The 13273-nt window shown below is 33.6% G+C and overlaps 1 protein-coding gene across 1 annotated transcript in view; it reads right to left on the minus strand.

Annotated features, from left to right (window-relative positions):
* LRP1B (LDL receptor related protein 1B) overlaps window positions 1–13273 on the minus strand; it is a 2000743-nt gene that overhangs the window by 858693 nt on the left and 1128777 nt on the right. Inside the window, exons 9-11 of the mRNA XM_059166755.1 lie at window positions 10214–10385; window positions 7749–7892; window positions 944–1180 (exon numbers count right to left, since the gene is read on the minus strand). Coding sequence (XP_059022738.1) covers window positions 944–1180; window positions 7749–7892; window positions 10214–10385 — 553 coding nt within the window. The remainder of the gene's footprint in view (window positions 1–943; window positions 1181–7748; window positions 7893–10213; window positions 10386–13273) is intronic.

The raw sequence follows: 13273 nt of genomic DNA on the forward strand, positions 1-13273 counted from the left end.
TCTCCTAAGATAGCTAGCACAGTATTTTTCAGCTAATAAACATATAATTAATGTTCTCTAAATCAAGGATTTTTAAAATATTTGAGAAGTGAACAGATTGTGTACGTGACTAAACAGGCCCAGAATCATTACTGAACATGTCTAAAGGTGACTGAGTAGTAGTCAAATATTTGGTTTGCTTGATTATTAAAAATATTGTCTATTTATACCAAAGCTATATTATTGTGTTACTTAATTGGTTGTTCCTAAGCCATGAAATTTATAAAATACACTGTTTTAAAAATATATGTTTATAAAAAATAAAAAAAATTAAAAAAAATAAAATAAAATAAATAAATAAATTAATTAATTAAAAAAAAAGTATAGGCATATGTAGGCAATTTTCAAATATAGTCTTGCATATAAATATTTATAAGTAAAACTAGATATAAACAAGTTTCTCTGTGAATACAGATATTTCAAGGGCAACTCCAGAGAAGTCAGTTTAAATGATTTACAAAGTAAGAAACAATATGCAAGAAATGCAATGACAATGGGGACATTGATATTTTTAATGCACTCTGAATGACATGACCAATAGCCTAGTAAGAATCAAATATTACACAAGTCTCTAATGTCCTGTTAAATCTTATGTTCTGCCATATAGCACTATAAACATATAATTGTAAATCTACATTTTCCATGAAGGTGAATAAGTAGCTTAATTTAATTCCCGTAAGGTTTAAAATGTGGTGGACAATTCCAAGTTCAATTTTATCATGGAGGTTTTAATATGTGAAAAACAGAAATAATGTTACTGAGAAAATTAAATCAAAAACTATTTTTAAATCAACAGTAAGTTTTTAGGTTCTGCTTGAAGTGAGTTTGACATATGTTGGATTTATCCTTTCACAGCGCCGTATCCCAGGGCAGTTTGGTGTTAATACTACATACTGTCACTTACCATCTTTCAGGATGGTTTCTCTCTCTGTGCCATCTATCTTCTGCCGGCCAATTAGGAAACTGGTGGTGTCAGCAAAGTAGATATAATTGGTTTCTGCGTGGAAATCTAAAGCACGAGGGTTTACCAGATTCTCTATGGGGATCATGTATTCATCAGCTATCTTGGTATTCAAGTCCATTCCTCTAACAATTCCTGGGCGTCCTTTCCCATAAAAGAGGAACAACTCATTCTTCGGTCCTGCAGAAGAAAGATTACAAACACAAACAACTGAGGCTGTCTAATCTTCTTTACACTGCAGAATGCCACTGTTTAATTAACTGGCACAATTAGCGTTTTTTAAATTCAATACCAAAAATTAAACTCTAAAATATGCCAAATGTATCTTGATGCAAGAAGTCCAGCTAATTGCATTACTTTAATTAAAATAGAAATTACTTCCGTGAATGGGTTATACTTAGTTAATTATTCTTTTGTCTATAACTGTCTGTATAGCAAAAACATGACAGATCATTGGATAACTGGTAATAGTAAAATGGACATTTATTAAAACATCCAGCACATTTAATTTTACAATTCATTACAATCCATCTAACACATTCTGTAGATACTAACTGTAGCATTCATTATGTCTGACAATGCTAAAACTTCAGAGTATTTAGAACACCCTGCCTCAGAGTTTGAGTCTAAGGCTGTCAAAAGCAAACAAATAGAATCACACAGTATCACAAACGTGCAGGAGAATATATTACATATGTCTAAACAAGTGATTTATTTATTTTTTTAAGAAATGAAATAAAATGCCAGTTATAGCTTCACTTTTTTCTTTACATCTTAATTAGAATGTAAGAGGTTGATGTTGTCTGCCAGTAACTCTGATGTACAACACAGCCCTTATCAAAAATGAAACAAAACAAAACAAAACAAAAACAAAAACTCCAAACAAAAAACTATTTATCAGGTTAATAAGCTATTGTGTATATATACCACATCTTCTTGATCCATTCATCTGTTGATGGACATCTAGGTTCTTTCCATAGTTTGGCTATTGTGGACATTGCTGCTATAAACATTCGGGTGCACGAAAATCAAGTGTAGTTTTTTCTAGTGAATTGACTCCTTCAGACTTTCATGTGGAAAAACACACTGTGCTCTTTAATTTCTAGAGCAATTGACTCAGTTTAGTTTATACCATTTGAAGAAAATACTTTTTTTTTTTTAAAGATTTTATTTATTTTTTTGACAGAGAGAGAGAGATAACAAGTAGGCAGAGAGAGTGGGGGGAAGCAGGTTCCTTGCTGACCAGAAAGCCCAATGCGGGGCTTGATCCCAGGACCCTGAGATCATGACCCGAGCCAAAGGCAGAGGCTTTAACCCACGGAGCCACCCAGGTGCCCCATGAAGAAAATACTTTATATAAAAGGGAAAACGTACTGAGTTTTAGTATAAATGAGGATACAAATAACTCAATTATAATTGGGTAACAGTACCATAAGTGAGATTCTTAGCAAAGCAAGATAATTAAACTATAAAAAATTTGGAGAAAAAAGAGGAAAAAGATGAGCAATTACTTATAAACTCAATACCCTCAATACAAACAATACTGTCCGTTTAAATATTTTCTTTCTCTCACTTTCTTTTAAAATTTATGTTACTGAATATTAAATGTATATAAGCTGATATTTATTATATTTTAGTATATTTAAAAGAAACAAATTTCATGCATCTGGCAGAGATCTTAAAAATATTTCCAGAATACTGAAAGGTATGCATGTGCCCTAAACCAATTCTCCACTCTTTATTTTCTTATTCCCCTTTCATCCCAAAGACATCCAATATCCTGATTATTTTATCATGTATTTTGTCAAGTTTTAGTACATATAGTACTAACAGTACATTGTTTGATTTTGCATGTTTGAATTGCATGTGTGAATTCTTCTGTGAATTAATTTTGTTCTTATTATACCTGTAATATTACCCATGGTTGTTATAGTCATTGTTCACATATTTCCACTGTTATATTGTATTTCTTCATGTGACTATTTCAAACTTAATTAATTTAGCTATTTTTCTAATGCACAATTAATTATGTAGAAGAAGCTCAATTCTATATTCTGCTTTTATTATCAAATCTTAGCATCAAAATTATGTTCTATGTTGACCTATTATTTTAAGCCTTACATTCATTCTTTCAGTATAGTCAGCATATGATAATTTGTCAAACTGTTCCCAATTGGTTTTATCTTTTCATTATTATAATAATACTGAGATAAGCATGTTTTTCTCCAACCTAGCATTTTATACATTTTCTTAGATGATCTCTAAGTATACATTTCTAGAAATGGAATTACTGATGAAGAATATTAACATCCTTCTTCCTCATTGCCCTCATAGTCTTTCAGTGTCCACCTACTTTCAAGAGTATTTTTTTTAAATAATATCACATATTATTTAAAAGTAGTGATTTATTTGAAAATTAACATTTATACCAACTTTATATGCATAAATATTTTTGTTTTTTAAAAACAGAAATCTTAAAGAAAATTAAAAATAGTATAAAAAATAAAAATAGGAATCTTAGGGATGCCTGGGTGGCTGACATTGTTAAGCATCTGCCTTCAGCTCAGGTCATGACCTCAGGGTCCTGAGATCTAGTCCCTGTTGGCTCTCTGTTCAGTGGGGAGTCTGTTTCTTCCTCTCCCCTCCGCTCATGTTCTCTCTCTCTGTTTCTCAAATGAATAAATAAAAATCTTAAAAAAAAAAAGGAATCTGGGGTGCCTGGGTGGCTCACTGGGTTGAAGCCTCTGCCTTTAGCTCAGGTCATGATCTCAGGGTCCTGGGATCGAGCCCCACGTCGGGCTCTCTGCTCAGAAGGGAGCCTGCTTCCCCCTTTCTCTCTGCCTTCTTCTGTGCCTACTTGTGATCTCTGCCAAATAAATAAATAAAATCTTTTTTAAAAAAAGGAATCTTAAAAAAACAAAAATAAAAATAGGGATCCTATATACACTTCAGTATCTCATTTAAAAAAATAATATCTATTTTTTTTTTTTTTAAAAAAAAAAAAAAAAAAATAATATCTAATTGTCATTAAAGTCTTCAAAACATTATTTTCTTTTTTCCAAATGATTTTATTTATTTCATTTGACATAGAGAGAGCAGGAGTAAAGGAGCGGGAGAGGCACACTCCCTGCTAAACAGGGAGCTCAATTTGGGGCTCAATCCCAGGACCCTGAGATCACACCTGAGTTGAAGACAGACACAACCAACTGAGTCACCCAGTTGCACCCCAAAACATTATTTTCAATGACAACATTGAAATTATTAAGAGGCATTAAGAGGCAACGATATAGTCAGCTGCTTACCTATTGTCAGATATTTAGATTGTCTCTGGGTTTTTATTATTACAAATTACATTTACAATGAATTTGTTCAGTCAAAAGAAGGATAATTTCTTTAAGGATACTTAAAACTTAGTTTTATGTTTTTTTAAAATATTTTATCAAATATCTTTTCAACAGTGATATCAATTTCCAATTCTATTAACAATGTATAAGAATACTAGTTTCACCATACTTAATCTGTTAATGATTTTTTTTCTTTTAAAGATTTTATTTATTTATTTGTCAGAGAGAAAGATCACACAAGCAGGGGGAGCAGCAGGCAGAGGGAGAAGCAGGCCTCCCACTGAGCAAGGAGCCAGATGATGCGGGACGCAGTCACAGGATCCTGGGACCATGACCTGAGCAGAAAGCAGATGCTTAATGGACTGAGCCACCCAGGCGTCCAGCTAACATTTCTTTTTAATTGACATTTTCATTGGTAATTGATAAATCTAGTATTTCATTGGTTTAATGTATATATGTATGCCCTTTGTTTTTCATATTTTATAAGAATTTATTTATTTATTTGTTTGTTTGTTTAGTGCAAATAGTGGAGGGTGGATGCAGGGTGGTAATCTCAAGAAGACTCCCCACTGAGTGCAGAGAGCCATCCAGGACTTAATCTCACAACCCTGAGATCATGACCTGAGCCAAAACCAAGAGTCAGATGCATGACCTACTAAACCACCCAGATGCCTGTGTTTTAAATAAGAAAAAAACAATTTTCCCATTGTTTACTTAAGACACTTATTTTAGTTATTCAACACCTACTTTAAAGTTTCTTCTAGTGTGTTTTCTTGTATGATAGACAACTGAAACTAAAAATTACGGTTCACAGATACTCATAGAGCAAAGGGCCTGGTGTTAAGTACTTAAAATAAGATCTATTAACTCATGCTTATAATATGGAAATGAAGGTGCCTTTTGTTACTTCTATTGGTTTTTATCTGGAGGAGAAATTGAATTTTTCCACATTAGTGTTCTTCCTTTGAGTTTTATCAAGCACAAGGAAGAGGGTGTTGTTTTGTTCTGTTTACCAGTAGGAAACTATCAGTTGTGGTAAATTTCTAGAGCTAATAGTCATGGTGCAAGTTGTGGAAATTCCTGGGTATCAGTTAAAATGATGTGTTTTTTTTTTAATTTTTAATTTTTTATTTTTTATAAACATATATTTTTATCCCCAGGGGTACAGGTCTGTGAATCACTAGGTTTACACACTTCACAGCACTCACCAAAGCACATACCCTCCCCAATGTCCATAATCCCACCCCCTTCTCCAAACCTCCCTCCCCCCAGCAACCCTCAGCTTGTTTTGTGAGATTAAGAGTCACTTATGGGGGGCGCCTGGGTGGCTCAGTGGGTTAAGCCACTGCCTTCGGCTCAGGTTATGATCTCAGGGTCCTGGGATCGAGTCCCGCATCGGGCTCTCTGCTCAGCAGGGAGCCTGCTTCCCTCTCTCTCTCTCTCTCTGCCTGCCTCTCCCGACTACTTGTGATTTCTCTCTGTCAAATAAATAAATAAAATCTTTAAAAAAAAAAAAGTCACTTATGGTTTGTCTCCCTCCCAATTCCATCTTGTTTCATTGATTCTTCTTCTACCCACTTAAGCCCCCATGTTGCATCACCACTTCCTCATATCAGGGAGAATGTTTATAGTAGCAGTGTCCACAATAGCCAAACTATGGAAAGGACCTAGATGTCCATCAACAGATGAATGGATCAAGAAGATGTGGTATATATACACAATGGAATACTATGCAGCCATCAAAAGAAATGAAATCTTGCCATTTGCGACAACATGGATGAACTAGAGCGTATCATGCTTAGCGAAATAAGTCAAGCGGAGAAAGACAAAAATGATGTGTTTTTTAAGTGACTATTGGCATTTGTGGTTTCCTGATGCCCTGGCTTCTGAATGTGGCAGGTCTTCAGTTTTAAGCCAGGGTAGTTCAGTGGTGGTTTTGAAGGATGTTCTGAGGATTGAGGATTGCTTCAGGATTTTCACTGATTGTGTAAGCACCTATTTATTTGCATTTGATCTTTTCCTGCTTAAAATAACTAGAATTGTCTCTGCTAATGTAAATGTGTCATGATCAATACACTACATTAAGGGTGATTGAAATTTAGGCAACTGTGATCCTATTTTCCTCCAAAAGTATGTATGTATGTATGCATACATGCAAATCTGTATGTATATATGTGTAGATTGCATTTTTTATGGCATGCCGTCACTTTTCAAGTGGTTGCCATACCAGTTTAAAGGCTGGACACACACACACACACACACACACACACACACAACTTAACTCACCTTGAGGCTTCTCTCATTTATCCAGAGGATCTCTTGATCATGAGACCCAGCATTTAATACAAAGTTAGAATTAAAAACAAAATACTAATATATATATATATATATATATATATATATATATATATATATAATCAAAGTGGAGCCTCCTGGATTATTGATTTAAAAATATATTTGTGCTACCATTTAGACTTAAAATCTTAACAAAATAGTGATCTAATGTCATAGTCCTCAGTAAGCACATGACAAGAAAGTCAAAGAGATGGCAAGACAGTGACCAGAGAGGGAACACTAGCAGAAATAAAAAGCCATTGCTATAACAAAATGGAGACACAATGGGCACTGTAAAAAGCAGTCATCATAACTTCAAAATTATGGTACTGAGAGACATTTAAAGGACAACAGTCTCCACATGGACATCATTTCCATAAGGATCATTCCACTATATGTGATTATGAAGACCCAAGTAAAGACCTAAACTTAACTAATTTGGGGGCAACAATCTAAGTTTATAAAGTCATGTATAAACTATTTATTATTTAAATAAGAAGCAATTAAATTATTCAGCATATTTCAAAAATAAAACAAAGGTATGTCTGTTAGAAAGCTTTTCAATAAAATTGTTAAAGAGATTGATATTTAATTAGTTTAGCTCCAGTTACCTGGAAAATTAAATAATGAAATGAATTTCACTCCCCAGTGATGCTGGATAAGATGAAACATTATTTCATGTGGATTTCTGTTGGACTAAACAACACACCTATTACTAGAAGCAACTTCTTAATTCATGTAACAGAAAATATGGTCAACCAAATACTCAGGATCATTAGATCAAAAACTTTCTTTAAGGAATTAGGGAAAGGATCTTCCTAAAATATGTTTCCCAGGGATCCATAAATTTAATGATTCTATAGCCTGATTCAGTTTCTCATTCGTATTATCACAAAACAAAACAAACAAAAAACCCCTGAATACTGAGAAAAATAGCTGGTACATTTTGCAGGCAAATTTCACCTGTTGAAGTCTTACAATATTGCTGATGTTGATGTTGCTAATTAATAAACAAAAAATCTATTCTGAAGCAGAGGCTGCTGGCAAAATGTTTGATTTTATCAACATACTTTTGCACGACCTGCCATCACTTCCCAAGTTGAAGCCGGTCCTGCAGCGACAGGTCCGTGTTTTGTAACTGCTGCTGAGCAGACAGATGTGTGAGCATCCCCCGGGCATTCCATATGGATCCACTTCACATGCATGGCTTCTGACTATGAGAAATAAAAAAAACAGCACACTTGAAAATTTCCAAAGACAAGATAATTATGAACATCAGCGGTATGTTGAAACGTTTGCAGTGCAAGGAGAGGGAATCCTACCACAAATCTTTATACCCAGCTATTTATTACCATAATCAATTGGAAAAAGAGTTTTAACCTCACAGAAATAGAGGTGGGAATTTGCCAAAGTCCTCCTAAAAATATGGTTAAGAAAACAATTCTGTTTTTATATTAATTTAAACTGTTTACATGTAAGTAAAATATGTTATATGATTTTTTAGATGCATGCTTGTTCTTTTTCAAACTACATATTTCTGCATTGCAGAGAAAAAATAAAAATAAAAATACATGTTTCTTATAAATATAAAAAGATAACTGTAAAAATATGCCAGGTTAGGTCATTAAGCAGAGAAAGTATTTCTTTTGAAATAATCCATTATATGGGCACTTAACCTAGAAGATATAGGATTCAGTAAATATCTTTATTGAGAAGTCCTGAGACATTTTTTTTTTTTTAAGTTTTGAGTCCACTGCCATTTTGAGAACTCTACCACAAAGTGAATGTGTGTGTGTGCACACATAAATTTCAAAAGGAGTATGCTAGTTTACATGTGGAGATTAAGACATAGAAGGACATTTCACAAGTGTAGAAGTTAGAGAAGGAAAAAAGAAAAGGAAAAGTACTGTGTGAAGAGAATGAGAAAAAGATGAATTAAAGAAAAAAAAGCTATTTGGAATAGTATCAGTAATATTTTATATACTTTTATAATATTTCTTTTATGATCAACACTTGAAATTGTGACAAATAACATGGCAATTTTCTTTTAATTTAATAAACAGTTATGCTTTTAAAAATTGTGACATGTTTGTTTTGTATTCCTGATTTTCTAAATGAAAAGCTCTTTAACCCCCACTCTTGTCTCCCATAGCCTATTGTCAACACAGTAGCCATACTGATTCCTTTAAACAGTCAGTCATATCATGAGATTTTTCTGCTTAATGCTTCCTGAGGACTCCTCATCTCAATAAAAATGTAAGGAGAAGGTTCTAGAATTATCTCTAGGGCCCTACTTATTAGAGTCCTCCTTTGTTTCTCCAGCCTCATTCTTCTACCTGTTTTTCCCTTTTTCATTCTGCTTTAGACACACAGGTCTCCTTGCTATTCCTTGAAAAATCTAAGCATGTTCTTCTGCATGGGTTTTCTGTTTGCTGATCTCTTTACCTGCCATGGCTGTGCCTTACTTCTTCAATTATTTCAAGTCTTCATTTAATTTCATTATTTCAGTGGGTCTTCCTCTGACTATTCAATATGAAATTTCAAACCACCCTAAAACCTGAGACTTCCTCTATGCTTTATTTTTCTCTATAGCACTCCTAATCTTCTAAAATAATAATAATTTACTTGATCATTTTAAAATTATGTTTTCTCTGCTGGGATGCAAATCTCATATAAGCAAGAATTTTTCAGCTCTTTTATTCACTGCTGTGTCTATACAATAATGCCTATACAATAGTTTCTGATACACAGTAAATGGTCAATGAATAACTGACAAATAAATAAATCTTAACACCAAACTCTAATAAGGTTACTTACAGAACTCTAAATTTAAATGTACTGTAAACAGATTTGTGAAAATACATTGTCTCAACTAAATCTATGTTAATATTTCAATAATTCTAAAGTAGTTTCAATTTGAAGCACAAAAAAGGGATGAAAATTTGGGGTTGGTTATTCTTGTATGTCACATTATTCTATATATAATTGAACATAAATTGTATTGATGAACAAGGATCACTAACTTACTCTGCAAAAATAACTAGTTTGTGTCTTTAAGAAATAATTAGAAACATTACAACCTCTCATTAAAAGTTATTTTTTAAATTAATTTGTATCAAAGAATAACTAGGGTAAGTTAAGAGATCAAAATGACTGCAATAAAACTGGGTAGATACTGTAAGAGTCACCTGATTTGAAATGTCTTCCAAAATGATACCAAAAACAAACAAACAAACAAACAAAAAACTTTAGCATCTTAGCATCTGTCTACACACATTATGATTGAAAGCTCTTTCCTGAATCTAAATCTAGCCATCATTTCAATTCTGTGGTTGTAGAAACAATTCACTAGGAACTGAACAATTTGTCATTTAGACTTGTGCAGGGAGTGCTATTCCATTTTATCAAGCAGACATGTACACTTTTGCTATCAAAAGAATTTATGACTCACCCACCTTAATTCCATACAAAGTACAAGGACCATAGCCCATTCAGCCCACCATTTTAAAGGCAATGAAGAAGTCTTGTGTCTTACCTGTTGGTTGACTTCTTTTTTGATAAATTCGGATTCCTCGAGCATTTTCCATTTTAATTAATGAATGAATATCTGTGCCATTAAATCGGTTTATCCTTATGATATTGAAGTTATCAGAATTGGTTGCATATAAATAGTCTTCAAACACAGTTATGCCATAAAGATGTCTGACCTATATGGAGGGGCAAAAATAACTATGATTTTTAATTATGCTGCTTTCAACTTGAAAGAAAAACTGATTGCTATTTACTACTGTGGGAAAATTCCCATAGTAGGAGAGTCACACACATATCATCATTTATTTTCTCTCAAAGAATTAAACATTTCACTAATTTAAATTTTTTCTCTGAAAAGAAAATATTATGCAGTAGTAGATAAAGCAGTTCCAAATGTGTGGAGAATTTTATTCATGGTTCATTAAGAAAACATGTTTAGTAGCTACTTTTCAAAGGCAAGTGAGAACAAAACTTCCAAGCATACTCCATAAGACGCTTATGGCAGTGTTATATAAAATTTGAGATTTTTTTATGGACTGCTTGTTCATATAATCAGGAGATACAAAATCTAAAGTATAGCTCTGGCTATGTAAAGACTGATGAGAAAACACCTTTAAAATTTATAAGTTCAAAATATATATATATATGTGTATATATATATATATATATATATATATATATATAAAATCCCACTTTTTTTTTAAACATTTTATTTATTTATTTGACAGAGAGAGATCACAAGCAGGCAGAGAGGCAGGCAGAGAGAGAGGAGGAAGCAGGATCTCCACGGAGCAGAGAGCCCAATGCGGGGCTCAATCCCAGGACCCTAGGATCATGACCTGAGCAGAAGGCAGAGGCTTTAACCCACTGAGCCACCCAGGCACCCCTTAAATCCCACTTTTTTAAGCCACTAGTTACATTTAGATGAATACTTGTCCCAGAATGGCAAATAATAAATAATGAAACTATGTATTTGGAATAATTTTTTTTTTAAAAAGACAGCACTTTACTCAGAAATCACATGTTTCTAAAGCCTATTCATACTGAAAATGTAACTAATGGCACTTGAACAATATAACTCTCCAAGGCAGAGGTCCAGGGAATTGAGTGGAGGGATGGACAGCTTGCAGTCATGGCAAGTTTTGAGTAAAGCAGAGGAAGATTGAGTTGGCTCATTTTCTCATACATGCTAAGTACAATGCTTTTTCCTCCTATTATAGTTAATTTAAAATGTTTCTGTGTCAGGGTGGGGTGGGGTTATAATTTGATTTGCTGTAGAGATTCTGTTGGAAAAATCTTTCACAATTCTTTGGCATTATATGGTACTTTTAGTATAGATTTATAGTTAAGAGAATTTGAAAAAGTATGTACGGTTTGATTGTAGGAATTTATTTTTTTTTAGTATTTTATTTATTTATTTGAGAGAGAGAGGGAGAGAGAGAGCAAGGTGGGGGGAGGAGCAGAGGAGGAAGGTGAAGCGATTCCCACTAACCAAGGAGCCAGACTGGGGACTCATCCCAAGACCTTGATCATGACCTAAGCCAAAAGCAGACACTTAACCAATTGAGAAATGTAAGATAGGAATTAATGAGGAGCCCAAAATAAAACCCAAATAATGTTTTCCAGCGTAAGGGTCATTCCCCAGTGTGTGTGTGTGTGTGTGTGTGTGCGCACAAGCGCGCATGTGAGTGGGAGTGTGAGTGTGTGTGCATGCACAGGTGCATGTGCCAGAGGCAAGGGGTGGGGGTGTCATGTGTTCATTTACTAATATCATTTGCACATAAGCTGACATCATATTCCCTAGATAAATCCAAACCCAAATTTGACTTGAGCAAAACTGTTTCCTTATAAAAATTGCAAGTAAACTCAATTTTTCCATCACAATTAATCTCATGCCTGTTTTGCCCAAAGTTTGGAGCCAATCATCTGGGAGTGTGGTTGTGGCATACCTACATTGCTCTTTACATAATCGCCAATCCACACCCAAGAGGGAAAAGCACAGCCACAGAAGGGACAATTGGGCAGGGAAGAAAAAAGATGTTCACACAGTAAAGATGAAATTGTACTCAATGTCCCTGTTCCTTCCTTCAGAAGAGACTGTTTTCCATAAAGTAAGTACACTGTTGCCTGCTCTGCTACTCCTGACACAGGCGGGAGGAGTTAGAGTTGTGGCTAGACCATTCTGCCTACAGCCCAGATATTTAGAAAAAAATGTATCTGTGTTGGATGACTTAGTGGCCCAGTAAGCATATGTTTAGGGAATCAGAAAAAAAAAAAAAAAAAGAAAGAAAGAAAAGAAGCGAAAAAAATGAACAATTGAAAACCAAACATTAGAAAACTTTTTTAAAGTAATCAGGAGGAAAATTATTTGAATTTTTATCCTTGTTTCAAAGTTTAGAGTTTTAATTACATGTAGGTAAAAAGATGACCTATCATAATCATTTTAGAGATTAGATCCTCTAAAAGTCATAACTAAGGCTTTTCAAAGAAATTAAGTTTTTTAGGCAAAAGAATGAAAGATATAACTGGCCTCATCTCTAATATTGCAAACCTTTCTTTTTTTCTTTTTTTATTTTATTTATTTATTTATTTATTTTTATTCCCAGCTTGGTGCATTTGTTTGTCTGTCAAAGAAGGAAAAAGAATTTTTGTTAAAACTGATTAGAAAGGGAAGGTAACTTTAAGGGATCATTACAGAATACTTTTATCTTGGATTGCAAAAGAAAGAAAAGGGATTCACATATTTCGTCTCCATATAATAAGAATCTCACAAGAAATTAGTGCAATCACTGAGGTAAAATTGAATTTGAGAAAGTACATTAGCAAATAAGCTTATTTCTACTTAGAGATCTCCTTTAAGTGTCTATTGAGTGTTATCTGCAAAACCTTGTAATTCAGTAAGGCAAAAACTATACAGATGGGAAAGATCTTGACCTCTGTGACTTTCACAGAATTCTCATTCTAAGAAGCACTTGAATATATCAAAAGGCAAAATTTAGTTCAACCTTTGAAAATAATAAAATTATTTTTCTGAGCAGTCATTTGCTTTTGTTAGCACAGTATC

The sequence above is a fragment of the Mustela lutreola genome, chromosome 3, assembly GCF_030435805.1.
Source record: "Mustela lutreola isolate mMusLut2 chromosome 3, mMusLut2.pri, whole genome shotgun sequence".
NCBI lineage: Eukaryota > Metazoa > Chordata > Mammalia > Carnivora > Mustelidae > Mustela > Mustela lutreola.